The 26,097-nt window shown below is 46.2% G+C and overlaps 1 protein-coding gene across 4 annotated transcripts in view; it reads left to right on the top strand.

The window, feature by feature from the left end:
- Positions 1 to 26,097, top strand: part of XPO7 (exportin 7) — a 659,915-nt gene that overhangs the window by 182,315 nt on the left and 451,503 nt on the right. For all 4 annotated transcript variants that reach the window (XM_069213992.1, XM_069213990.1, XM_069213989.1 and 1 more), the window contains one exon: positions 3,046 to 3,211. In XM_069213992.1, coding sequence (XP_069070093.1) covers positions 3,046 to 3,211 — 166 coding nt within the window. The remainder of the gene's footprint in view (positions 1 to 3,045; positions 3,212 to 26,097) is intronic.

Below are 26,097 nucleotides of genomic sequence, written 5' to 3'. Positions count from 1 at the left end.
TATCTCCAACGTTTACAGATGGTACGCTATGTGCTAATGACATTATGCAATGGTTGCCTCTTCTTTATTGCCAGGATCAGAGGCCTCGGAAGATATGTCCGGCCAAATCGTCCAGGTCCTGTAGGGGTGCAAAACGATTATTTGTGGGGACAATAATAATTTGAACTGAGGTTTTCAGCGTTTCCATGGGAAGCCTTTGTCTTGTTACTTATACACAGGTTTCTGGTCTATAAAAGAATCGCAAGGGAACAGCTCTTATATTAATCCTCAGGCAACCGTTTGAGGGATTTGGGTTCTGGGGTGACTGAAGGATATTCTTCACCAAATGTGGATTTCTGAAACTCAGTACTGTGTCCTCTTCTATACTTTGTTGTGATTTTCCAATCCACCAGTGTATTGCTTTATTTTATAGATCATCCCAAGATTTTATAATCCTTGGTTTCAGGGTGGGGGACCTCTATCAGAATCACAGCCTATGGGGTAGCCACCTGTGGGAAATGTAGGACAGCCTTGGAGTACTGGATCTCCAGATCTTTCCTCTGGGTTTAATCCTGGCTAATAGGCCTTTCACTGGTATCCATGAAATCTCCCTGCTGTTTGATGGCAGTGTAATTGGGATTTACATTCTCTCTTTCAAGATAATTTGGATTCCTTTGGGGAGCCTGATGATGTTCGACCTCCTGGCAGTTTTGACCTGCCGTTGTCCTTAGCATATCTTTATTTTGCTCAATAATTAGCAGAACCCGGGGGTCTGGTTGATTCCCAAATAACTTGAACTTAGTTACCTTGCACAAACTGTTTTTAGGACAATTCAATTTACTAGTTGCTCTTGTAAGACCTGCTACACTGTTGATTCCACGCCCTTGATTTGGTGCCTCAGGACTTGAATATGGAGGTAATATCCATCCATTTGAGCCAACTCATGTGACCTAGGTGCTTTGTTTGGCCCTTCCTCTTTTTTTTATTTTTACGGGAGGTGGGCTAGATGGTAATTGTGAGAAACTGCCGATGGCATGGGATTGAGGCATATGTCATTTTACATGCAAGGATTCAGATTTTTTGTGTGCTTTACTGAGGTATTCACCCTATCCGGCCTGCCAAGCCAGAGTGCCTCTATTGCTGCAAGCACCTCTAGAGTCGCCCTTTGTGTTAGCCCCATCCTTTCTTCAGCCTCAGTGATCTTGTTATTTATCCTAGACATAGCCCCCATTAGGTAGCTTGCAATGAGCCCGTAATGGTAGATTTGCCCTCCTTCAGACCTACTTTTATTGTCAATTTCTGCTTTATCATTTTTTAAATGGCCCTATGTACACATATAAGCACACATATGTGTAGCCAAAGTCAAGGCGAAAGGGGGGTGGTGACAGGTGCAGTGGGCCCACACTTGGCCTTGGGCTATCCCACACTGTGGAATAGCTGAGAGCGATTTTAGCACATTGGTGAGAGCAGCCCTGTCCCTTTCTCCTCATGATGCGTGACCTCTGAGTGCAGGGGATTGTAGGATTTAGAACCCCCTTGTAACAGGCTGGTGGCATCCTTGGGGTTTTGGACCCCCTTGCTGCTTTAAACAAAGTCCTGCGCTGAGGGATGGCTGAGAGTAATTCTAGCTCATCAGTGAGGGAAGCCCCAACCCCTTCTCCTGACGATGCCGCACCTATGGGTACTGGGAATTGTAGGATTTAGAGTGCCCTTTTAATGGGCTGGTGGTCTCAGTGGGGGTTTGGACCACCTTGCTGCTTCAAACGAATCAAAATAGAAAGATTTTGTATATGGCGCACATCGAAAGATATTCACCCATTGGCAATCCTACTGCTTCAGTTTCTACCATATTTATTAGAGCTGGCACAACAAATGTTTGAGCATTCCTTAGGGAAGCTTCCCTCTGGTTGAGCAGATTCATTGTGCAGTTCATTAAAGATCTATTTAGTGTTCTCGTCTGTAGGTCTAGCTTCATTCGGTTCTATGACTGCTCAAGGGAAGTACTTTTGAGCACATCCACAGTGTGGGAGCAAGTTTAGCTGCAGTGAGTGTTTGTGAGATGCAGGCCTTCACACAGTCAAGGGAAAGTACTTTTTCTCCAGTTTCACATAGATAAAGTAACATTGCGAAGCAATCCATGCTTTCTTTCTGAACAGCCATCTTAATGACTCTTAAATGAGCCACTGGTGCTCAAAGCTTTCTTTCAAAATCCGATTTGTGCAGCTCAAAGAGATATGTGTTCTTTAAAAGTTCACATTCTTAAAGTTTTACTTACTTAAGGCAGAACAGTCCTCCCGATGACCAGTCAGCTGTTAGTTGTTTACTCATGACCAGAAAAGGGTGAAGCACTTTCAGAATAAGAAATCTCCAAATAGTACCCTCAACTAGATTTTTCTGCCATCGCAAAGCAGATTGCCTGCTTCAGGTATACTGAAAACTGCTGTACCAGAAATGTGGCAAGATCAACTGCCCTCTAAGTGGGTACTGCTATCAGGCATCTGCCAGACTCACACATGGAACACCTGCCAGACCATCCCAAAACATTGCTGCCTGAACTTAACAACGGAAAGAGTTTCATCAATGAGACATGCAGTGCTGTATCATCTTTTTTCAATATCCACTGTGTCTGAAGTTTATCTTACTGCTTGCTACTTTGATAGAGGAATGTTAACTTATGAAAGCGCAAGTGCCGGAGAAGGGAAAAAAAGTCACTTACCTCAAACAGTTCTCCAGCTTCGGTATCTTTCATAGTTTAACCTGTAATCCTCCCTCGTCCATGGAAGGAGCTCAAGATATATACTGTTGTTCTAATTACATTTCAGCCTTATGCTAAATATCTAAGGTGTAGGCCCCTCGCAAGGGAGTTGAGTTCAATATGCTCACCTCATTGGCTGCAGAATGTTTTTTTCCATTGATGTGTGTGCTATTAAAGTGACACTAGCAAGGCCTTTTACACACACCGTTTCCTCAGCTACTATCTGGAAGGTACTGTCAGTATAGGTAAATAACTTTTCTACCTACTTATACGCCTTCTTTGTCTAAATGTTCTCCTGCTTGGTGTTCTAGGCTTCTGGTAAGACCCTGAATCTGAATGACGAGAGCCAGCATGGCCTACTCATGCAACTCCTGAAACTCACACACAACTGCCTCAACTTTGATTTCATCGGAACCTCAACAGACGAGTCCTCTGATGACCTGTGCACGGTGCAGATCCCCACCAGCTGGAGATCAGGTAAAGATATATGAACCCCACTCTTCAGCTGTCATCAGTCCTTCTTACGCTTCACTTTGTAATCAGGGCATTATTTTTCCATCAGGCTCTAATTTGAGGGGTTTAAAATTCTGTAATACTTGCCACAAGCTAATTAGTTGTTATGTGCTTACACAATAGGAATCAGCATTAGTAAAGTTAGTTATGTTTTATTAACAACTGGTTGTCCGCCCTGCTTGATAAAATTCGAACTGTGTGTTACTTAAAACCCTTGCTTTAAGATGTATTCTTACACCACTGAGTTTATATATGAATCCATTGAATTTGGGTCTTAATAGCAGATTGTACAATAGGGGATCATAGATAGAAAGAACATGATTAATAAAAACATACAGTGATGTCTAATTGGGAAAAGTTGAATGTAAAAAAGCAGCAACCTATGAGGAATGAGTCAGTTACACATTTGTTCCAATGGAACAATGAAAGGGGAAATTTTGTCAGCTGTAAAACTCAGCAACCACCTGTAACAATAGCAATTTGACCTTGCACCCGTATTATGGGCAGAGACTTTTGTGACTGCGTACTTCTGCCATCTAGTGTTGAGTTTGAAAAGTGCAAGTAGGATTGTGTGCATCAACAGTGTGTGTGTTGTCTTGAAACCTCTCCTCCGGTATGGCTTTGTTCATTCTCAGTGTCAAATGCTTGGGCACCATCTTTAAAAACGTTTTTGGCCATTAGTTCGTTTAGAGGATGAGTGTTTAAGATTATACAAATAAAAGTTGGAAGCCATTTGTTACTTCTGGAGGTGGTCACAAAATCAACAGTGAGCAATGTCATATCATGTTCTTGTTGTTTTCTTTATTTTGTGAATGACATGTGCCAGTTTGTGTTTAGTTTATGTAAAACACTGCTTTACCTCGGGTGTCATAGATGGTACTGTTGGCTAAACAATCACAAATTTATAATCCACACGTAGCTAACACAGGAAGCTCAGTTTATGGACAATTCAAATCCGGTAACTTTGTCTTTAAAACAGAAACATTGGGTGAATCACACAGACACTCTGATATGTTACACGTTAGTGGGAAACTCCAGTCATCAGGTTGTTTACCACAGAATTAAAAAAATATCAAGACTTCCAGGAATCCACAAAAGGCCTCTAGAAAAAGGTACTGTGGGTACTCTGTGTTTTTGCTTTCACAAATGACCGACCTGACAAAAATTTCTGGAATGCACTTCTCAGTTTAAAGAAGACATTTATTATTATTTCACCACGTGGTTCCTAAAAGGAGATTAGCACGTTGAAAGCACACGTTTAAAAATAGTCACATCAATCAAAGGAAAATATTCCAAAATTAATCTCCACTGCAATGTACACAGCAAGAATATGTATCTATATTGTACTGCAAATCAAATAATGAAGTAAAAATGCATCACCGTAGGGCCTGCCAAGCTCTTCATCTTTCTGATGCCATCAAGACAATGACAATTTGACTGTGAAAAAGAGATCTCCACCCTCACGGGACAGATATCAGCCATCTGATGTCAATTATCCTGATTGAGGCCAATCACTCTCTCTCACTGTCGCACTGGGTCTTTTTTATATCTTAACCTGATAGGTGCGGGCGTCGGCCACTGGCCGACGCCCACACACCCTCCCTGGTGCGGGTCACGACCAGTGGCCGACACCAGGAAGGGTATCAATAAATCCTCGGGTGCGTCGCACCCGAGGATTTTTTTTTTTTTTTAAACCCCCCCCGGGAGACACGGAAGCTTCCGTGTCTCCCCCCGCCCCCCCACCCGCCCCTTTGTGACGTCAGCGCGCCTCGCGGCGCGCTGACGTTGCAAAGGTGTTTTCCCCATCAAAGCAGGAAGCAGCCTTGCGGCCGCTTCCTGCTTTGATGGGGAAAACGGCCTTTCTCACGTTCGGGAAGGCCTTGTAAGAAAGGGGAGTGTCTCCCCTTTCCTGCGATCGGGGGCCAGGAAACACTTTCAGGAAGGCCTCGTAAGAAAGGGGAGACACTCCCCTTTCTTACGAGGCCTTCCTGAAAGTGTTTCCTGGCCCCCCGGTCGCAGCTGTGCTGCGATAGGGGGCCAGGAAACACTTTCAGGTTTCCTGGCCCCCCGATCGCAGCACAGCTGCGATCGGGGGGCCAGGAAACACTTTGAAAAGGCCTCGTAAGAAAGGGGAGACTCTCCCCTTTCTTACGAGGCCTTCTCAAACTGTTTCTGGCCCCCGATCGCAGCTGTGCTGCGATCGGGGGCCAGAAACAGTTTGAGAAGGCCTCGTAAGAAAGGGGGAGAGTCTCCCCTTTCTTACGAGGCCTTCTCAAAGTGTTTCCTGGCCCCCGATCGCAGCACAGCTGCGATCGGGGGCCAGGAAACACCACTAGACGCCAGGGATTTCACTTTGGGGGGGCGGACCCCTCGGAAAACGGGCCGCCCCCCCCCCCCCCCCCCCCCCCCCGGGGCATAATTAATAAAAATAAAAAAAGGTAGGTGCCCCCTGGGGGGGGGGGGGGGGGCGCGATCGCGCCCCCCTCCCCCCAGGGGATTGTTTTTTTTTTTTTTTAAATAATGAAAAAAAAAAAAAAAATGACAGGGGGTCGCCCGTCGGCAGGGTGACCCCCTGTGGGGGCAATTTTTTTTTAGATGTTGTAGGGTTTCCCTGGGGGCCATTTTGGCCCCCAAGGAAACTATACAACAACTAAAAAAAATAGATCTATATATAGATCTATATTTATATATCTATGTAGATAGATATATCTATGTACATGGATATATCTATAGATATATCTATGTACATAGATATATATATATATATATAGAGGTAGATCTATATATACCAAAGAGATTTATAAAGTGTGCTACTCACCTGTGAGGGTCTCAAGGCGCTTGGGGGGGGGGCGGGGGGAGGGAAAGGGGCTGGGAGGTTCACTGTTCGAAAAGCCAGGTTTTGAGGCCCTTCCTGAAAAGAAGTAGGTTTTGGGTCTTGCGAAGGTGGGTTGTGAGGGCGTTCCAGGTTTTGGGTGCAAGGTAGGAGAAGGATCTGCCCCCGGTGGTGGTGTGTTTGATGCGGGGGACAGAGGCGAGAGAGAGGTCAGCTGAGCGGACGTTTTGTGTGGGGGTGTGGAAGGTGACTCTCGTTGAGGTAGGCAGGGCCTGTGTTGTGGAGTGGTTTGTGTGCGAGGATGAGGATCTTGAAGGTGATCCTTTTGTCAATGGGGAGCCAGTGGAGGGATTTGAGGTGTGGAGAGATGTGTTCGTGTCGGCGGAGGTCGAGGATGAGTCGTGCTGCTGAGTTCTAGATGCGTGTAGTTTGCGCTTGAGTTTTAGAGTGGTGCCGGCGTAGAGGGCGTTTCCGTAATCAAGCCTGCTGCTGTGTGCGTGAGTGACAGTTTTTCTGGTCTCTGTGGGGATCCATTTGAATGTTTTTCAGTATACGGAGTGTGTTGAAGCATGAGGAGGTGAGAGCGTTGATTTGTTGGGTCATCGAGAGGGAGGAGTCTAGGATGATGCTGAGGTTGCGTGCGTGGTTGGCGGGGGTGGGTGCAGGGCCTAGCGTGGTGGGCCACCATGAGGGGTCCCAGGTGTTTTTGTGTGGGCCAAAGAGGATTATTTCGGTTTTGCTTGAGTTGAGTTTCAGGTGATTGGCTGTCATATATATATCACTTTTGTCAATATGTGTGTGGTTTCCCTGGGGGGAAAAGGGTCCGACTTGTCTTGTGGCAGTTTTAGTGCCATAAAGAAGCGCAGAAGGTTTATATGCCTACTGCAAAGAGCAAATCTGTATTTTATGTAAATAGCTGAGTACATTAGCAAAGTCTATGGAGAGATGAAGGGCACTTTTGCTGGGTGGTAATGAGGGAATCCGAGGAGGAGGGAGTGGGAGCACCAATAATGATTGTTGGACTGGGCGCAGGAGGTGCTAAAGACTGTGACGAATGGTATGTGACAAGGTGTTTTTTGAGTGTCTTGAAAGTACGTGCTGATTGAGGGAAGAAGCGCAGGTAAGGTGGCCTCTACTGTTGCACGTATCTCACACACCATCGATTTTGTGACTGTCTACGTAGGCTAGTGTTTTAGAGCAACAGTTTAGCCAATAGCAGAGATGGCATCTTGATGGATGACTGCTGCCTACACTCGGGTTATAGAGGACCGCTCTGACATAGGATCAGAGACTGAGACATCAGATACTGAGACAGCATCTGAGGGATAGGACAATGGCGCAGACTCTGGGAGTGATTTTTCAGTCAGAGGAGTCCCATTCGATAACTCCTCTTCCAGTACATTATGAGGGAGGTGATGAGGACAGTCCTGCTGTCCCTTCGCAAGCTGTTTGTGCAACTGGGTAATAGTGGGTTAGGTCAACCCAGAGAGCAGGTGAATGTGGCGGCAAGCAGAGAGAGAGTGCTCTCTTGGGAGCTCCCCAATTTAGTTCAGCCCCAAATTCCACCACCCAAATCATATTGTGGAGACATCAAAATTATCCATGGCAAAACAAACTGGTTTTGTAAGGCAGGCACCTGTGTTTTTGGTCCTGGATTCGGCGGCCATATAGAGAAACACACTAAACCCAAACATTTCTGGAAACTAGACATTCGGGGGAGTCCACAGAGGTGTGACTTGTGTGGCTTCCCCAAAGTTTTCTTACCCAGAATACCCTGCAAAGCTGAAATGTTGAAAAAAAACTAAATGTTTCTCGCATTTCTGTCACACAAACTACAGGAATATGCTGGGATCCACAATATTCCTACCACCCAGTGACTCCTCACCTGTCCTGATAAAAACACTACCCCACTTGAGTGCCTACACCTAGTGTCTGTGTCAGGAATGGATCACCCCAGGGTCAACAGCTGCCTCACGTAAGGACCAACATTGACCGTTGTGTGATCTATTCCTGTCGCAGGCACCAGGCCTAACCACACAAGTGAGGTATCATTTTTATCGGGAGGCTTGGGGGAACGCTGGGTGGAAGGAAATTTGTGGCTCCTCTCCGATTCCAGAACTTTCTGTCACCGAAATGTGAGGAAAACTTGTTTTTTTAGCCACTTTTTGAGGTTTGCAAAGGATTCTGGGTAACAGAACCTGGTCAGAGCCCCGCGAGTCACCCCATCTTGGATTCCCCTAGGTCTCTAGTTTTCAAAAATGTACAGGTTTGGTAGGTTTCCCTAGGTGCCGGCTGAGCTAGAGGCCAAAATCTACAGGTAGGCACTTTGCAAAAAACAGCTCTGTTTTCTGTGATGTGTCCACGTTGTGTTTTGGGGCATTTCCTGTCGCGGGCGCTAGGCCTACCCACACAAGTGAGGTATCATTTTTATCGGGAGACTTGGGGGGACGCTGGGTGGAAGGAAATTTGAGGCTCCTCTCCGATTCCAGAACTTTCTGTCACCGAAATGTGAGGAAAACTTGTTTTTTTAGCCACTTTTTGAGGTTTGCAAAGGATTCTGGGTAACAGAACCTGGTCAGAGCCCCGCGAGTCACCCCATCTTGGATTCCCCTAGGTCTCTAGTTTTCAAAAATGTACAGGTTTGGTAGGTTTCCCTAGGTGCCGGCTGAGCTAGAGGCCAAAATCTACAGGTAGGCACTTTGCAAAAAACAGCTCTGTTTTCTGTGATGTGTCCACGTTGTGTTTTGGGGCATTTCCTGTTGCGGGCGCTAGGCCTACCCACACAAGTGAGGTATCATTTTTATCGGGAGACTTGGGGGGACGCTGGGTGGAAGGAAATTTGAGGCTCCTCTCCGATTCCAGAACTTTCTGTCACCGAAATGTGAGGAAAACTTGTGTTCGATGGCATCTGTCGCTGTAGATACACATGGTATGCATGAGCTCGCCATCTGGTGTTGGGTCGGAGTGTTACAAGTTGTTTTTCTTCGAAGAAGTGTTTTCGAGTCACGGGACCGAGTGACTCCACCTTCTGTGCTCATTGCGCATGGGCGTCGACTCCATCTTCGATTGTTTTCTTTCCGCCATCGGGTTCGGACGTGTTCCTGTCGCTCCGAGTTTCGGAACGGAAAGATAGCTGAAGACGGAAGATTTTCGACGGTATCGTTGCGATCCGGTTAGAGATAGACACATACAACGACGCGTTGAACATCGAAGCGCTTCGGTGCCCTTCGGGGTAGATTTCGGCACCCCGTCGGGGCCTAGTCGGCCCGACCGCGTGGAGGACAACGCCGATGGAACGGACCCCGTTTCGATTCTGCCCCGAATGCCACAACAAATATCCTTATACGGACCTACACTCGGTCTGTAATCTGTGCCTGTCACCCGAGCACAGCGAAGAATCCTGTGAGGCCTGTCGGGCGTTCCGGTCCCGAAAAACTCTGCGCGACCGTCGAGCGAGAAGACTCCAGATGGCGTCCACGCCAAAAGAGCGTCGACAGTTCGAGACAGAAGAGGAACAGGAGGAATCCTTTTCCATCCAGGATTCAGACTCCGACGAGCTACACTCTACAAGAACTGTGAGTAAGACGTCGAGATCAAACCTTAAAAAAGGAAAGAAGGCCCAGGGGACGCCACTGCCAACCGGCCATGGCTCCACCCAAATTCTCGGTGACCAACAATCGGCACCGAAAAAGGCCCATTCAGTGTCGAGATCGTCCGACCCCGGTCGAGACACCGGCACGCAGCCTCCTCGGGACCGAGAGAGTGCTAAACAGAAGCATCGACACCGAGAGTTCGGTGTCGACACGGATCGACGCCGAGACAGTGGCGCCGAAGACCATAGAGGCCAAGAATTTTCGGCACAGAAAAAAAGGAAGGTTACCTCGGAGCCGAAAAAACAATCGACAGGGTTTTCGGAGCCGAAAAAAGCGACATCAGACCCTGTTTCTGGCTCCTACACTGAAGAGCATTCTATGTCTTCTCAAATGAAGAAACATAGATTTGAACAAGAACTGCAATCCACTGACGTGGATCACACGCAAAAGCGTATCTTTATTCAGCAGGGGACTGGGAAGATCAGTACCCTTCCACCTGTCAAACGAAAGAGAACGCTTCAGTTTACTCCTCAGCAACAAACAGCACAAAAGGTAACACCTCCTCCCTCGCCTCCACCTGTAACTCCGGCTTCGCCAACTTACACCCCGTCACATTCGCCAGCTCACACCGCCATGAGCCACGATGACCAAGATCAGGATGCGTGGGACTTGTACGACGCACCAGTGTCTGATAACAGCCCAGACACATACCCAACTAGGCCATCACCACCGGAAGACAGCACAGCCTACTCACAAGTGGTGGCTAGAGCAGCACTATTCCATAATGTGGAACTACACTCGGAACAAGTAGAGGATGATTTTTTATTTAACACCCTCTCTTCAACCCACAGCTCCTACCAAAGCCTGCCGATGCTCCCAGGCATGCTACGCCATGCAAAGGACATTTTCAAGGAGCCAGTAAAAAGTAGGGCAGTGACGCCTAGGGTGGACAAGAAGTATAAGGCGCCTCCTACGGACCCTGTATTCATCACCTCTCAGCTGCCACCAGACTCTGTGGTGGTAGGGGCTGCCAGAAAAAGGGCAAACTCACACACTTCTGGGGATGCACCTCCCCCAGATAAAGAAAGTAGGAAGTTCGATGCAGCCGGGAAGAGGGTTGCTGTCCAAGCAGCAAACCAGTGGCGCATCGCAAATTCACAAGCGCTGTTAGCGCGATACGACAGAGCCCACTGGGATGAGATGCAGCATCTCATTGAACATCTCCCAAAAGATCTGCAAAAGAGAGCAAAACAGGTTGTTGAGGAGGGTCAAAACATTTCCAACAATCAAATACGCTCCTCCATGGATGCAGCAGACACGGCCGCAAGAACCATTAATACGTCGGTTACCATCCGTAGGCACGCATGGCTCAGAACGTCTGGATTCAAGCCAGAAATTCAGCAGGCAGTGCTTAACATGCCAGTAAACGAAAAACTTCTGTTCGGTCCGGAGGTCGACACAGCCATAGAAAAGCTCAAGAAGGACACTGACACTGCCAAGGCCATGGGCGCACTCTATTCCCCGCAGGGCAGAGGATCTTATAACACCTTCCGCAAAACACCTTTTAGAGGAGGGTTTCGGGGTCAGGCCACACAAGCTAGCACCTCACAGTCCGCACCGCCCACCTACCAGGGACAGTACAGGGGAGGTTTTCGGGGCCAGTATAGAGGGGGGCAATTCCCTAGGAATAGGGGAAGATTTCAAAGCCCCAAAACCACTACCAACAAGCAGTGACTCACATGTCACACACCCCTCCCACACAACACCAGTGGGCGGGAGGATACGTCAATATTACGAAGCATGGGACAAAATAACTACAGACACATGGGTCTTAGCAATTATCCAGCATGGTTATTGCATAGAATTCCTGCAATTCCCTCCAGACATACCACCAAAATCACAAAATTTAACAAAATACCATTCACAGCTTCTAGAGATAGAAGTTCAAGCACTACTGCAAAAAAATGCAATAGAATTAGTACCAAGCACACAAATAAACACAGGAGTTTATTCACTGTACTTCTTGATACCAAAAAAGGACGAAACACTGAGACCAATTCTAGACCTCAGAGTAGTAAACACATTCATCAAATCAGACCACTTTCACATGGTCACACTACAAGAAGTGTTACCATTGCTCAAAAAACACAACTACATGACAACCCTAGACCTCAAGGACGCATATTTCCATATACCAATACATCAATCACACAGGAAATATCTAAGGTTTGTATTCAAAGGAATACATTACCAATTCAAAGTATTGCCTTTTGGTTTAACAACCGCTCCAAGAGTATTCACAAAATGCCTAGCAGTAGTCGCTGCACACATCAGAAGGCAGCAAATACATGTGTTCCCGTATCTAGACGACTGGCTAATCAAAACCAGTTCGCTCACACAATGCTCAAACCACACAAATCAAGTCATACAAACCCTCTACAAACTAGGGTTCACCGTCAACTTTGCAAAATCAAACATTCTGCCAAGCAAAGTACAGCAATATCTAGGAGCCATAATAGACACGACAAAAGGAGTAGCAACGCCAACTCCACAAAGGATCCACAATTTCAACAGGGTCATTCAACACATGTCTCCAAACCAAACAATACAAGCAAGAACAATACTACAGCTCCTAGGCATGATGTCCTCATGCATAGCCATTGTCCCAAACGCAAGACTGCACATGAGGCCCTTACAACAGTGCCTAGCCTCACAGTGGTCTCAAGCACAGGGTCACCTTCTAGATCTGGTGTTGCTAGACCGCCAAACTTACCTCTCGCTTCTATGGTGGAACAGTCTAAATTTAAACATAGGGCGGCCTTTCCAAGACCCAGTGCCAGAGTACGTAATAACAACAGATGCTTCCATGACAGGGTGGGGAGCACATCTCAATCAACACAACATAAGAGGACAATGGAACATACATCAAACAAAACTGCATATAAATCATCTAGAATTATTAGCAGTTTTTCAAGCACTAAAAGCTTTCCAACCAATCATAACCCACAAATACATCCTTGTCAAAACAGACAACATGACAACGATGTATTATCTAAACAAACAAGGAGGAACACATTCAACGCAGTTAAGCTTGTTAGCTCAAAAAATATGGAAGTGGGCAATCCACCATCAGATTGGTCTAATAGCACAGTTTATTCCGGGGATCCAGAATCAGCTGGCAGACAATCTCTCTCGAGATCACCAGCAAGTCCACGAATGGGAAATCCACCCACAGATTCTGTACACCTACTTCACACTCTGGGGAACACCACAAATAGACTTATTTGCAACAAAAGAGAACGCAAAATGCCAAAACTTCGCGTCCAGATACCCACACAAGCAATCCCAAGGCAATGCCCTATGGATGAACTGGTCAGGAATATTTGCTTACGCTTTTCCTCCTCTCCCTCTCCTTCCTTACCTAGTAAACAAATTGAGTCAAAACAAACTCAAACTCATTTTAATAGCACCAACTTGGGCAAGACAACCCTGGTACACAACACTGCTAGATCTGTCTGTAGTACCACACATCAAACTGCCCAACAAACCAGATCTGTTAACGCAACACAACCAACAGATCAGACACCCGGACCCAGCATCGCTGAATCTAGCAATCTGGCTCCTGAAATCCTAGAATTCGGACACTTGCAACTTAGCCAAGAGTGTATGGAAGTCATAAAGCAGGCCAGAAGGCCATCCACTAGACACTGCTACGCAAGTAAGTGGAAAAGATTTGTTTGGTACTGCCATCATAATCAGATACAACCGCTAGATGCAACTCCAAAACATATAGTAAATTACTTGCTCCATTTACAAAAAGCAAAGCTAGCCTTCTCTTCTATTAAAATACACCTTGCAGCAATATCTGCATACCTGCAAACTACCTATTCAACTTCCTTGTATAGGATACCAGTTATCAAAGCATTTATAGAAGGGCTTAAAAGAATTATACCACCAAGAACACCACCTGTTCCTTCATGGAACCTAAACGTGGTTCTAACAAGACTCATGGGCCCACCTTTCGAACCCATGCACTCTTGCGGAATACAATTCCTAACCTGGAAAGTTGCCTTTCTCATCGCCATTACATCTCTAAGAAGAGTAAGTGAAATTCAAGCGTTCACAACACAAGAGCCTTTTATACAAATACATAAAAATAAGGTCGTCCTACGACCTAATCCAAAATTTTTACCAAAAGTTATTTCACCATTCCATCTAAATCAAACGGTAGAACTACCAGTATTTTTCCCACAGCCAGATTCTGTGGCTGAAAGAGCACTACATACATTAGATGTCAAAAGAGCATTAATGTACTACATTGACAGAACAAAGAACATCAGAAAAACTAAACAGCTATTTATTGCATTCCAAAAACCTCATGCAGGTAACCCAATATCAAAACAAGGTATAGCCAGATGGATAGTTAAATGCATCCAAATCTGCTACCTTAAAGCAAAAAGACAACTGCCCATTACTCCCAGGGCACATTCAACAAGGAAAAAAGGTGCTTCAATGGCCTTTTTAGGAAACATCCCAATGCAGGAAATATGTAAGGCAGCCACTTGGTCTACGCCTCACACATTCACCAAACACTACTGTATAGATGTGCTATCCGCACAACAAGCTACAGTAGGTCAAGCTGTATTAAGAACTCTATTTCAGACAACTTCTACTCCTACAGGCTAAACCACCGCTTATGGGGAACTAACTGCTTACTAGTCTATGCATACCATGTGTATCTACAGCGACAGATGCCATCGAACTGAAAATGTCACTTACCCAGTGTACATCTGTTCGTGGCATCAGTCGCTGAGATTCACATGGACCCACCCACCTCCCCGGAAGCCTGTAGCAGTTCAGAAGTTACCTTCAATTTTGTACATTTGTATATATTACTTAATCCTTTAATAGGTACATACTTACATTTTTCATTGCGCGGGCACTATTACTATAGTACAACTCCTACCTCACCCTCTGCGGGGAAAACAATCGAAGATGGAGTCGACGCCCATGCGCAATGAGCACAGAAGGTGGAGTCACTCGGTCCCGTGACTCGAAAACACTTCTTCGAAGAAAAACAACTTGTAACACTCCGACCCAACACCAGATGGCGAGCTCATGCATACCATGTGAATCTCAGCGACTGATGCCACGAACAGATGTACACTGGGTAAGTGACATTTTCATTTTTTAGCCACTTTTTGAGGTTTGCAAAGGATTCTGGGTAACAGAACCTGGTCAGAGCCCCGCGAGTCACCCCATCTTGGATTCCCCTAGGTCTCTAGTTTTCAAAAATGTACAGGTTTGGTAGGTTTCCCTAGGTGCCGGCTGAGCTAGAGGCCAAAATCTACAGGTAGGCACTTTGCAAAAAACAGCTCTGTTTTCTGTGATGTGTCCACGTTGTGTTTTGGGGCATTTCCTGTCGCGGGCGCTAGGCCTACCCACACAAGTGAGGTATCATTTTTATCGGGAGACTTGGGGGGACGCTGGGTGGAAGGAAATTTGAGGCTCCTCTCAGATTCCAGAACTTTCTGTCACCGAAATGTGAGGAAAACTTGTTTTTTTAGCCACTTTTTGAGGTTTGCAAAGGATTCTGGGTAACAGAACCTGGTCAGAGCCCCGCGAGTCACCCCATCTTGGATTCCCCTAGGTCTCTAGTTTTCAAAAATGTACAGGTTTGGTAGGTTTCCCTAGGTGCCGGCTGAGCTAGAGGCCAAAATCTACAGGTAGGCACTTTGCAAAAAACAGCTCTGTTTTCTGTGATGTGTCCACGTTGTGTTTTGGGGCATTTCCTGTCGCGGGCGCTAGGCCTACCCACACAAGTGAGGTATCATTTTTATCGGGAGACTTGGGGGGACGCTGGGTGGAAGGAAATTTGAGGCTCCTCTCAGATTCCAGAACTTTCTGTCACCGAAATGTGAGGAAAACTTGTTTTTTTAGCCACTTTTTGAGGTTTGCAAAGGATTCTGGGTAACAGAACCTGGTCAGAGCCCCGCGAGTCACCCCATCTTGGATTCCCCTAGGTCTCTAGTTTTCAAAAATGTACAGGTTTGGTAGGTTTCCCTATGTGCCGGCTGAGCTAGAGGCCATAATCCACAGGTAGGCACTTTGCAAAAAAACAGCTCTGTATTTTGTGAAAAAATGGGATGTGTCCACGTTGTGTTTTGGGGCATTTCCTGTCGCGGGCGCTAGGCCTACCCACACAAGTGAGGTATCATTTTTTTCGGGAGACTTGGGGGAACATAGAATAGCAAAACAAGTGTTATTGCCCCTTATCTTTCTCTACATTTTTTCCTTCCAAATATAAGAGAGTGTGTAAAAAAGACGTCTATTTGAGAAATGCCCTGCAATTCACATGCTAGTATGGGCACCTCGGAATTCAAAGATGTGCAAATAACCACTGCTCCTCAAAACCTTATCTTGATCCCATTTTGGAAATGCAAAGGTTTTCTTGATACCTCTTTTTCACTCCTCATATTTCAGCAAATGAATTGCTGTATACCCAGTATAGAATGAAAACCAACTGCAGGGTGCACCTCATTTATTGGCTCTGGGTACCTAGGGTTCTTGATGAACCTATAAGCCCTTTATATCCCCGCAACCAGAAGAGTCCAGCAGACAAAACGGTATATTGCTTTCAGAAATCTGACATCGCAGGAAAAAGTTACAGAGTAAAACATAAAGAAAAATGGCTGTTGTTTTCAGCTCAATTTCAATATTTTTTTATTTCAGCTGTTATTTTCTGTAGGAAAACCTTGTAGGATCTACACAAATGACCCCTTGCTGAATTCAGAATTTTGTCTAGTTTTCAGAAATGTTTAGCTTTCCGGGATCCAGCATTGGTTTCACACCCATTCCTGTCACTAACTGGAAGGAGGTTGAAAGCACCAAAAATAGTAAAAATGGGGTATGTCCCAGTAAAATGCCAAATTTGTGTTGGAAAATGTGGTTTTCTGATTCAAGTCTGCCCGTTCCTGAAAGGTGGGGAGATAGTGATTTCAGCACCAGAAACCTTTTGTTGATGGCATTTTCAGGGAAAAAACCACAAGCCTTCTTCGGCGGCCCTTTTTTCCCATTTTTTGGGAAAAAACTAAATTTTCACTGTATTTTGGCTATTTTCTTGGTCTCCTCCAGGGTAAACCACAAACTCTGGGTACCATTAGAATCCCTAGGATGTTGGAAAAAAAGGACGCAAATTTGGCGTGGTTAGCTTATGTGGACAAAAAGTTATGAAGCCCTAAGCGCGAACTACCCCAAATAGCCAAAAAAGGGCTCAGCACTGGGGGGGAAAAGGCCCAGCAGCTAAGGGGTTAAAGAACCGGAGAAGGGGCTTTCTTGAAAAGCACCTCCCATCAAGAAGAAATATGAAAAAATGATGGCTAGTTTAGGTATGCTTTGAAAATAACACGTTGGGTTTTGGCCACAATCCCAAGGTGCAAATCTAAGCAGGGCCGTTCCCTGCCATCTTAGCACATCCTTATCAACCATAGCCCTTGGTGAGAAAAAGCGCGAAAACAAGTACAGTTTACAATGTGGAAAAGTATGATCAGCTCTTAACATGGCAGTGTCTAATGCTACGATAAAGTCAGTCGGCAGCTAAACTGAATACAAAATGTAGTCTGCAACTGGTGAACACTAGACAGCTAATCCAGGTGCAAAGTGGTGCAACACAAAGTCAGTGGTCAAAAACACATATTTCCCTACACTCTGTTAAAGGGCATCTGTAGTCACGACCAGTGTAAGAAAATGCCATTTGTATGGTGCCCCTCTACGTTTTGGACTGATGCTGTTGTTTATTTTGACACAGAGTGCACTGTGGCCTGCTAAAAAGAGCTAACTGCCAGTGACCCCCTAAACCTGTATGTTTGATTGACTTATATCCAGTTGGCCTAAGTTAACTTACTTGTAGGTCCCTAGTATGTGCTACAAGTGGTACCCAGGGCCTGTTTTTTTAGTGTAATGGACTGCAACACTTGTGGTGCTACACTTACTGGAACAAGGTAAAACATGACTTCGAGCCTGCCACCACAAGCCTGCCACCACAGGGTGGTAGAGCAGTTTAAAACCACTAACTCAACTTTGCCATTTTTAAGTAATGATAAAGCACAAACTCACTTTTTAATATGTCAAGTCACCCCCTTCAGCTGGCCTTCCGAGTCCTAAGGTACAGTGCAGTAAATGACAAAGTAGAACATATGTTTAACATGTTCTAACAGTAAAAACCCACTGTTCTCGTTTTAACTGTGAGAAAGATTGGTAGCCACATTGGTAAGTACAGAGTTAGTGACAACTCAGATGTGCTAACTTCTGTATAGGACTACCTCATTTAGTATTACAAGGTTTCAAACAGCTCGTTACAGTAAAGTTGCTACTCTATTGTCCATTTTTCTAGTGGATGTTTGCTGAGGTGGCCACGAGACAGCCTTTTGCCTGAGTGGAGAGGTGTCTCAGTGGCTACCAAGACAGGTAACAATAGAGTCTTGGAGCTGGAGCAGGTGTTACCTCATCCTGGCAGGATGCCACATGGTGTGTTGGCCCCAAAAAGCATGCTTCAGATGGGAAGCTACCTTTGAAGAGCAAATGGTGAACACATTAGAGAGGGGCTACTCTTTTGTTCGGGTAGGCAGGTTGGCGTCGGGGACGGAGCGGGGGAAACACTGGCCCAACTGGTCTGGTCATAAAAAGAGGCACCCAGTACTCCAATCTTGCTTGGTTGTGAGAAGAGGACCAAGGACCTCCCTGCTGACCCTGGAACTTGCAAAAAAGAGGCAGCACAGAGTTTGGATTGCACATGCTCCTCCTTGGGCTAGTGAAGGAAAGGACTGTGCCTGCTATATTCTGCTCATGAAGAAGTTGTTGCCCTGAGCCGAGCAAGCGGAAACTCCAAGAGTCATTTGGCTGACTTCCTTTTGCTGCAGATTGTCACAAAAACTGAAGAAGCCTGCCTGGGCGAGTTGGTAGCATAAATCACTGGATCATGTCTCCTCACTGTTTTGCAGCCTTGGATACAGAGACCCGATGCTCAAAAGTTGCACGAGAGTCTGCTTGACCCGGAAGAGAGTCCTCAGGAGAGCAATTTGGTCACCCAGAAGGAAAAGGAAATTTATCACCAAAGGAAGGAAACAGCTGAATCTGTTGTGCTGCTGACCAGTAGTCTTGTGGAAGCTGGACTTTTGGTAGATGTAGTAAGCTGGCCCTTTATGTGGTATGTGAGTACTGTATAAAGGGTCCGGGGTGCTCGAGTGAGTGGCCAACCTTGCCATGCAATCCCAAAGTGCTCTATTTAGGGTTAGTGTGGTCAAGGAGCCTTAGGCTTAACAAACCGTAGTGCAAGTCATCTACAGATAAACACAATAGTTAATAAATGAGACACACGACTCAAGAAGGAGATTCACACCAGTTTATAAAAAAGCAGGTATCTTTTTATGTGTTTAGGCATCGGAGAAAAAATGTTCAGGCAAGCATGTTTTTAAAAAGGAATTCTTTTCACTTTAAAAAGTGAAAACAGTGCAGTTTCTACATTCTGCAATGTTTCCTATGGAAGGCATAGTAAGTTCTGCAAGCAGAACAGCGTACAACAGCTTACAAGACCAATCTCCTGGGGTTAAGGTGAGTAGTGAGTATGGTCCAAGGCAGCACCAACAGAACAATCTCAGCGACACAGGGGAGGCCGGGGGCAGAGTGTAAAACAGCACCAGGTGCTCATTGCTTTCCTATGGTGAAAAGAGGCTTCAGGATAGGACTAGGTGCCCAGTTTGGGTGAGTCACCAAATTTACTCACGTCTTGCTATGCTCAGGGACATAGAGACACCAGTGGTTCTCTTCTCCTTGGTTCGGGGTGTCCGGTTGCAGAGTGTTCTTGGACCATTCGGTGTCCGTCACCGGTGGCGGCAGAGGGGGGGCCCACAGAACAGGCTGTAGGCGTGGACTAGGGAAACAGTCCGGGTGTACCAACAAGTGGGCTCAAGTTTCACAAGCCTGGGGGACGCAGACACACCAGTGGTCCTCTTCTCTCGGGGCGGGTGCAGAGGTGCAGTGGACCGCCGGGGTTGCTGTCACCAGAGGTGGTCCTGCATGAAGAGAATGCAGGTTGCAGTGGGGAAACCCACAATGGGATTTGTCTCTGGAGAGGCTGGGGACCAGATTGGCACCATTGACCCACTTCAACACTGGCTAGGAGGCTCGGGTGCAGTGGTACTGTCCGGTGGTGGTTTTGGCAGTCTGGAGTCCTCTTCAGTGGTTTTGATTGCATGCAAGGATGCAAAGGAGCAGCTGTGCTGCTCCAAGGGGGTTCGTTGTGCTGGGTTGACTGCTGGCAGTCTTCCCGGGCTTTAAGAAGTTTCAGCAGCTGGAGGGCGAGGCGTCTTCCTCGCAATTGCTGAAGTTCAGAGGCAGGGTTGGCGCTGAGTCCGCCATGTATCTTCAGTTCTTACATTTTGTGTCTCTGGAGTGTCTTTCTTTAGGTCAGCAGGGATCTTCTTCTCTGGCGCCAGGGGCTCCCCCAAATACTGAATTTAGGGGTGTTAGTGGTGTGTAGGGTAGTAGCCAATGGACTACGGACCCTTGGGGTCACTGTGGCCCCTATGTATCCACTTCCTGTGGGAAGTAGACCTAACCCTGTCCCAGAATTCCTAGCTATGTTATATCAAAAATGGCTACCTCTGAAAAATGGTCTCCACCTCGAGGTAGTCCACCTTGGGGATGGTACTAGCCTGGAAGGGGCACACCTGCCTGACTAGTTCATTGTCCCACCTGTCCAGGTGCCAAATGAGCTCTGGATAGTGGGGGTGGTTTCCTCTCCAATGAGGAAAGCCAGATTCGTATTTCAAAGGTGGCAGCCCTTCGAGGCTTGCCGCCTTTGGAAGGTTAATCAACAGGTCATTCTTTGGAAAGGCCATCTGCATTGGCATGGTCAGTTCGAGATCTGTGTTCCACTGTAAAGTCTATTCCCTGTAGGGGCATGGACCACCTTAACAGTTGAGGGTTTTCACCTTTTATTTGCATTAGCCATCTGAGAGGCATGTGGTCAGTTTGAACAGGGAAGTGAGAGCGAAACAAGAATGGCCAGAGCTGCTACAGGGACCAAACCTCAGCAGAGGCATCCCTCTCAGTGGCACTCCAGAGCTACTCTCTGGGGAGAAACCTCTTGCTAATGAAGACAGCAGGTTGGTCTTGGCCATTATCATTGATTTGAGGTGAGGACTGCTCCTATCTCATGTTCAGAGGCATCTGTCTGCACTATGACCTGCTTGGTGTACTCTGGAGCTTTTAGACGAGGTGCTGAGCACATTTCATCCTTCGGAGTGTCAAAGGTCTTTTGACAGCTCACTGTCCAGTTCACTTTCTTTGGCATAGTTTTGGAGGTTAGATCTGTGAGAGGTGCCACAATTGTGCCATATCTTTTCACAAACCTCCTGTAGTACCCAGTCAAGCCAAGGAATGCCCTGACTTAGGTCTGGGTGGTTGAAGCTACCCAGTCCAGAATTGTTTGGATCTTGGGTTTTAGTGATTGAACTTGGCCTCCACCTATAAGGTGACCCAAGTATACAACATGACCCTGCCCTATTTGACACTTGCTTGCCTTGATAGTGAGGCCGACACTTTTCAGAACCTGGGGGATCTTGCCAACGTGTGTCAGGTGATCCGGTCAGCTAGAGCTAAAAACAGCAATAGCAAGTTATGCTGCACTTAAGTCTTCGAACACAGCCAGCTCTTTTGTCACCAACTTTTGGAAGGTGATAGGGGCATTCTTTATTTCTAAAGGCATAACAGTAAACTGATAATGCCCATCAGAAGTGGATAATTTTGATTTCTCTTTTGCTCTATCTCCAAGTAGCCTAATGAGAGATCAAAGGTACGGAGATATTTGGCTGCCCCTAGTCTGTCAATTAGTTCATCAGCCCCATGAATTGGGTGTGCATCTGTTTTGGTCACAGCCTTAGGGTCCCTATAGTCTACACAAAACCTCATTTTTCCACCCTGGGGATCAGGTATGGGCATTAAGGTAACTGGACTGGCTCAGGGGCTCTGTGTGCTGAATGACTGCCATTTCCAGCATCTTGCTTACTTCAGCTTTGGTGCTCTCTTAGACTTGATCAGATTGTCTGTAGATTTTATTTTTGGCAGGTAGGCGGTCCTCGTTGTCCACATCATGTGTATACCAGGCAGTCTGTCCAGGGGTCAAAGAGAAGTGTTCCGAATAGTGATCTAAGACTTTCTTGCAGTCAGTCTGCCGTTGGTCAGTGAGGGTGTCTGAACAGACCACTCCTTCAACTTTTGCATCTTTAGGGTTGCTGGAGAGGAGATCAGGGAGAAATTCACTCTCTGCTTCCTGTCCCTCATCAGTGACCATGAACATGGTCATCCCAGCACTGTTATAATAGGGTTTAAGGTGACTGACATGGATAACCCTTTTGGGCTTCCTGCAAGAGCCAAAGTCCACCAGGTAGGTGACTTCCCCTTTTCTTTCTAGGCTAGGGTAGGGTCCACTCCATTTTTCCTGGAGGTCCCTAGGCGCCACAGGCTCCAAACCCACACTTTCTGCCCTGATTGGAACTCCACCAGCGCAGGTTTTTTGGTCATACCAAATCCTCTGGAGCTCTTGGCTGGCCTCAAGGTTTTAGGAAGCTTTTTCTATGAACTCAGCCATTCGAGAGCGAAGGCCAAGCACATGGTCCGCAATAACCTGTTTAGGTTCTCTGAGAGGTCTCTCCCATCCCTCCTTCGCAAGACAAAGTGGTCTCCTGACAGGATGCCCAAACAGAAGTTCAAAGGGGGAAAACCTACTCCCTTCTGTGGCACTTCTCTGTAAGTGAAAAACAGGCATAGAAGTAAGACACCCCTCTCCTTCTGAGTTTTTCAGGGAGTCCACCAATCATACCTTTCAGTGTCTTGTTGAATCTTTCAACACAGCCATTGATTTGTGGGTGATATCGGGTAGTGCACTTGTAGGGTCGCACTACATTCAGCCCACGTGTCTTTCAGGTAGCCAGACATGAAGTTCGTACCTCTGTCTGACACCACCTACTTTGGAAAGCCCACTCTAGTAAAGATACCAATGAGAGCTCTAGCTACTGCAGGGGTAGTAGTTGTCCTCACTGGAATTGCCTCAAGATACCAGGTTGCGTGATCCACAGCTGCATGTAAATCGGTTTCTTGATGCTATGGAAAGGCGGCCTGGGGGACCAACACAGTCAATCCCTACCCTCTCAGACGGAACCCCAACTACTGGAAGTGTGATTAAGGGGGGCTTTGGGTGGCAACCTGTCTTGTCGCTGACTTGACAGGTGGCACAGGAATCGCAAAACATTTTCACCTTCTCGGACATACCTGGCCAGTAGAAATGGTTCACTAACCTACTCCAAGTTTTATCCTGGCCAAGATGGCCAGCTAGGGGGATGTCATCTGCCAGTGTGAGGTGAAAATCTATGAACTGTTTAGGCACTGCAACTCTCCTAGGTGCCAGGTTTGGGGGCTCTGCCTCAATAGTAATGGATTCTCTCCTCGCAGTAGATCCTGTTGGAGCCACTGACATCTCCCTTTTCCTGGTCAGCAGCTTGCCGTCTCAGGCCTTGAAGAGTGGGACAGGTCCTCCGCCCCTGGCACAGATCTTCCCTATAGGGTCTCTCTGGGCCTAAGAGATCTGCTGTGCAAGGCCCAAGTTCCTGAGGCTCAGTACCCTTTGGGACTGACAGGTCTTCTCACTGACAAGAGGGGACCTGATCTGGGAATTGTTTAGAAGCTGGTTTCCTAGACTTCTTTCCCTTTCTCTTGGTAGGGTGGGCCATTATTCCAGACGTCAACTCTTCTTTTTCACTCTGAGCTTTGCACTGTGCTCTTGTTTGTACACACACCAATTCAGGTATACCCAGCATAGCTGGATGAGTCTTTCTTTCGACCACGCCCATGCAGAGAACTCAAATCATTGCTTAGGAGACATTGTACTGCAATTGTAGGAGATGCCACTAACGTCTTCTGGCCAGTAATCCCTCCCCATTCCAAGGAAACCATCACCATCGGATGTACATTAGCCTGATTGTCAGCATTGAGGAATGTCTATGTCTCCCCAGTCAAGTATTGGTCTGAGGATACTGGTTGCTCGGTCGCCATGGTGACACTGGCACCAGTGTCTCTCAGGACTTCAACTCTAATCCCATTGATATGTGTCTGCTGTCTGTATCGCTCCATATTGCTGGGCCAGACAGCCAAGGCTGCTACTTCCACCCCACCCTCTGAAACTGGAGTTGCCTCAGTGGGTTCACTGACATGGTCAGTACCCACCTGGAATCCCATCTGGAGACTTACCACTCCATTTACTGCAGGTGCACTAGAGGCATTCTTTTTATGCGGAAAGGTAGGGTCTCCAGCTCTGTGTCCAAAAGCCTTGCAGTCATGATAGCAAGCCTTTTTGGAATCCCAGTTTTTACCTTTGAACCCAACCTTGGATTATGAAGAGTCTCTGTCCCATCCTCCTGAGAAGATATTTGTTTTTTCAATGCTTGATCACAATTTTTTTATGGCCATCGTTGTTTTGACCCAGTGGTCTGCCTTCTTCCCCAACTCTTGAGGAGCATGTGGATCTAGGTCTATCAGGTACTAATGTAGCTTCTCTTGTACACAATTATGTAACTGATGCTCTTTCATAATTAAATTATAAAGCCCTTCATAATAAACTACATTGTTACCTTTTAGCCATCCACCTAGTGTTCTCTCTGAAAAGTCCACAACATCTACCCGGGTCTGACATTGGATTTTTCAAGTCTCCCTGAATCTTATCCTGTACTTCTCAGTGGTGAGTCCAAAGCCCTCAATCAGGGTATCCTTCATGAGGTCATAGGACTCCGCATCTGCCTCATTCTATGTCAGGAGTCTATTCCTGCATTCACCAGAGAACAGTTCCCAAAGGAGAGCTCCCTCCCCCCACTACTTCTGGCTAACCTTCCTGGCTATACAGGCTCTCTAAAATGCTGTAAACCATTTGGTTATATCATCACATTCTGAGTATTATGGGGCAACCCCTTTGAGGATTTTAGGGTCACAAGTTGACTCCCTATTATGAGTTTCTGCCACCAGAGATGGGTCCTAGGCCCATCCCAGCTCTTTCTTTTTCTATGCTAATCGTTTAGCCTCTAAGGCTATCCTCTTGACTAGTTTCTGAGGATCAGCATCTTCATTATCTAAATCTTCTGAGACACTACTAGAAGTGTTTTCCGTGGAGGTATTGGCTGAGAGGGTAGAGATGGAGTCATCTTTGACATTTTCCTCCTCTTCCCCAGTGGGGGGATTTCTACTTGCCAAGGCCTTATCATTCTTTGCCAGCAACTGCTGCAAATGAATGTTTGTGGGTTTAGGATCTGTGGCACGTTTCCATGCTTTACAAAGCTCATTAATTTGGGGTACCTTACGGTGCTGAAAGGGTGCCTGATTGGGTTCCTGGAAAGTCCCTTGCTCAGACATGGTGTATAAAGTAGTTTGGAACTTTTTAAAGGACTTAAAAAAAATTGCTAAATGCTTTTCTAAAGGACCTAACTTTCTTAACGTTTTTAAATTTTAAACAGTTTTGTGGAGCGACTTAACCAAGTCCCTACATCTGTTTTAAAAAACTTCATAAAAATTCTAAAATTGGGTAAAAAAATATTAAGAGTCAATTTATGGATTCCTCTGTGAAATCACTTATCAACCAAGTGGTACAGTAGATGTCAAGTCTTGTATCACAACCGCTGCACCACCAACATAGGAAACTGGTTCTTAATGTGGTATGTGAATACTGTGTAAAAGGTACAGGTGTTCCCCAGTGAGTGGATAGGGATTGCTATGCAATCCAAAAGTGCTCTTTTTAAGGGTAGTGTGGTCGAGCAGCCTTAGGCTTCACACACAGGAATGCATGACATGTACAAATACACACAATAATAAATGAGACACACAGCGGAAGGTGATCCACCCCCCCTTTTATATTAGGCATAGGAAAAAAATTGTTCAGGGAAGTACGTTTTTAAATAGGGATTCTTTTCACCTTAAAAAGTGGACACTTAGTGCAATTACTGAGTTCTGCATTGTTATCCTATGGGAAGAAAAACTAGTTCTGCAAACATGCATAGTATCTCGACCTAAAAGACCAATCTCCTGGTGTTAAGGTGAGTAGTGAGCAAGATCCAAGGCAGCACCAACCCTCAGTGCATAGGGGCAGCTGGGTGCAGTGTGCTTGCAACACGTGCTCTTTTCCCTCCCCATAGAAAATCGTCAATAAAGTGTTGTAGTTTACTGAGGGCAGTAGTGGGGGCTGAAGTTGTAAAGCTTGCATAAAATATAATAATGTAGGGAGCAATGTAATTTTGACTTCTGCCAGTCGTCCCAACCATGAGTGTGTCTCTTCCATGATCAGACCTTGTAGTGTCCAATAGTGTTGTGTAGTTACTATCAGCGTT

The sequence above is a fragment of the Pleurodeles waltl genome, chromosome 11, assembly GCF_031143425.1.
Source record: "Pleurodeles waltl isolate 20211129_DDA chromosome 11, aPleWal1.hap1.20221129, whole genome shotgun sequence".
Classification (NCBI taxonomy): domain Eukaryota; kingdom Metazoa; phylum Chordata; class Amphibia; order Caudata; family Salamandridae; genus Pleurodeles; species Pleurodeles waltl.
This window is presented reverse-complemented; position numbering and strand designations above follow the sequence as displayed.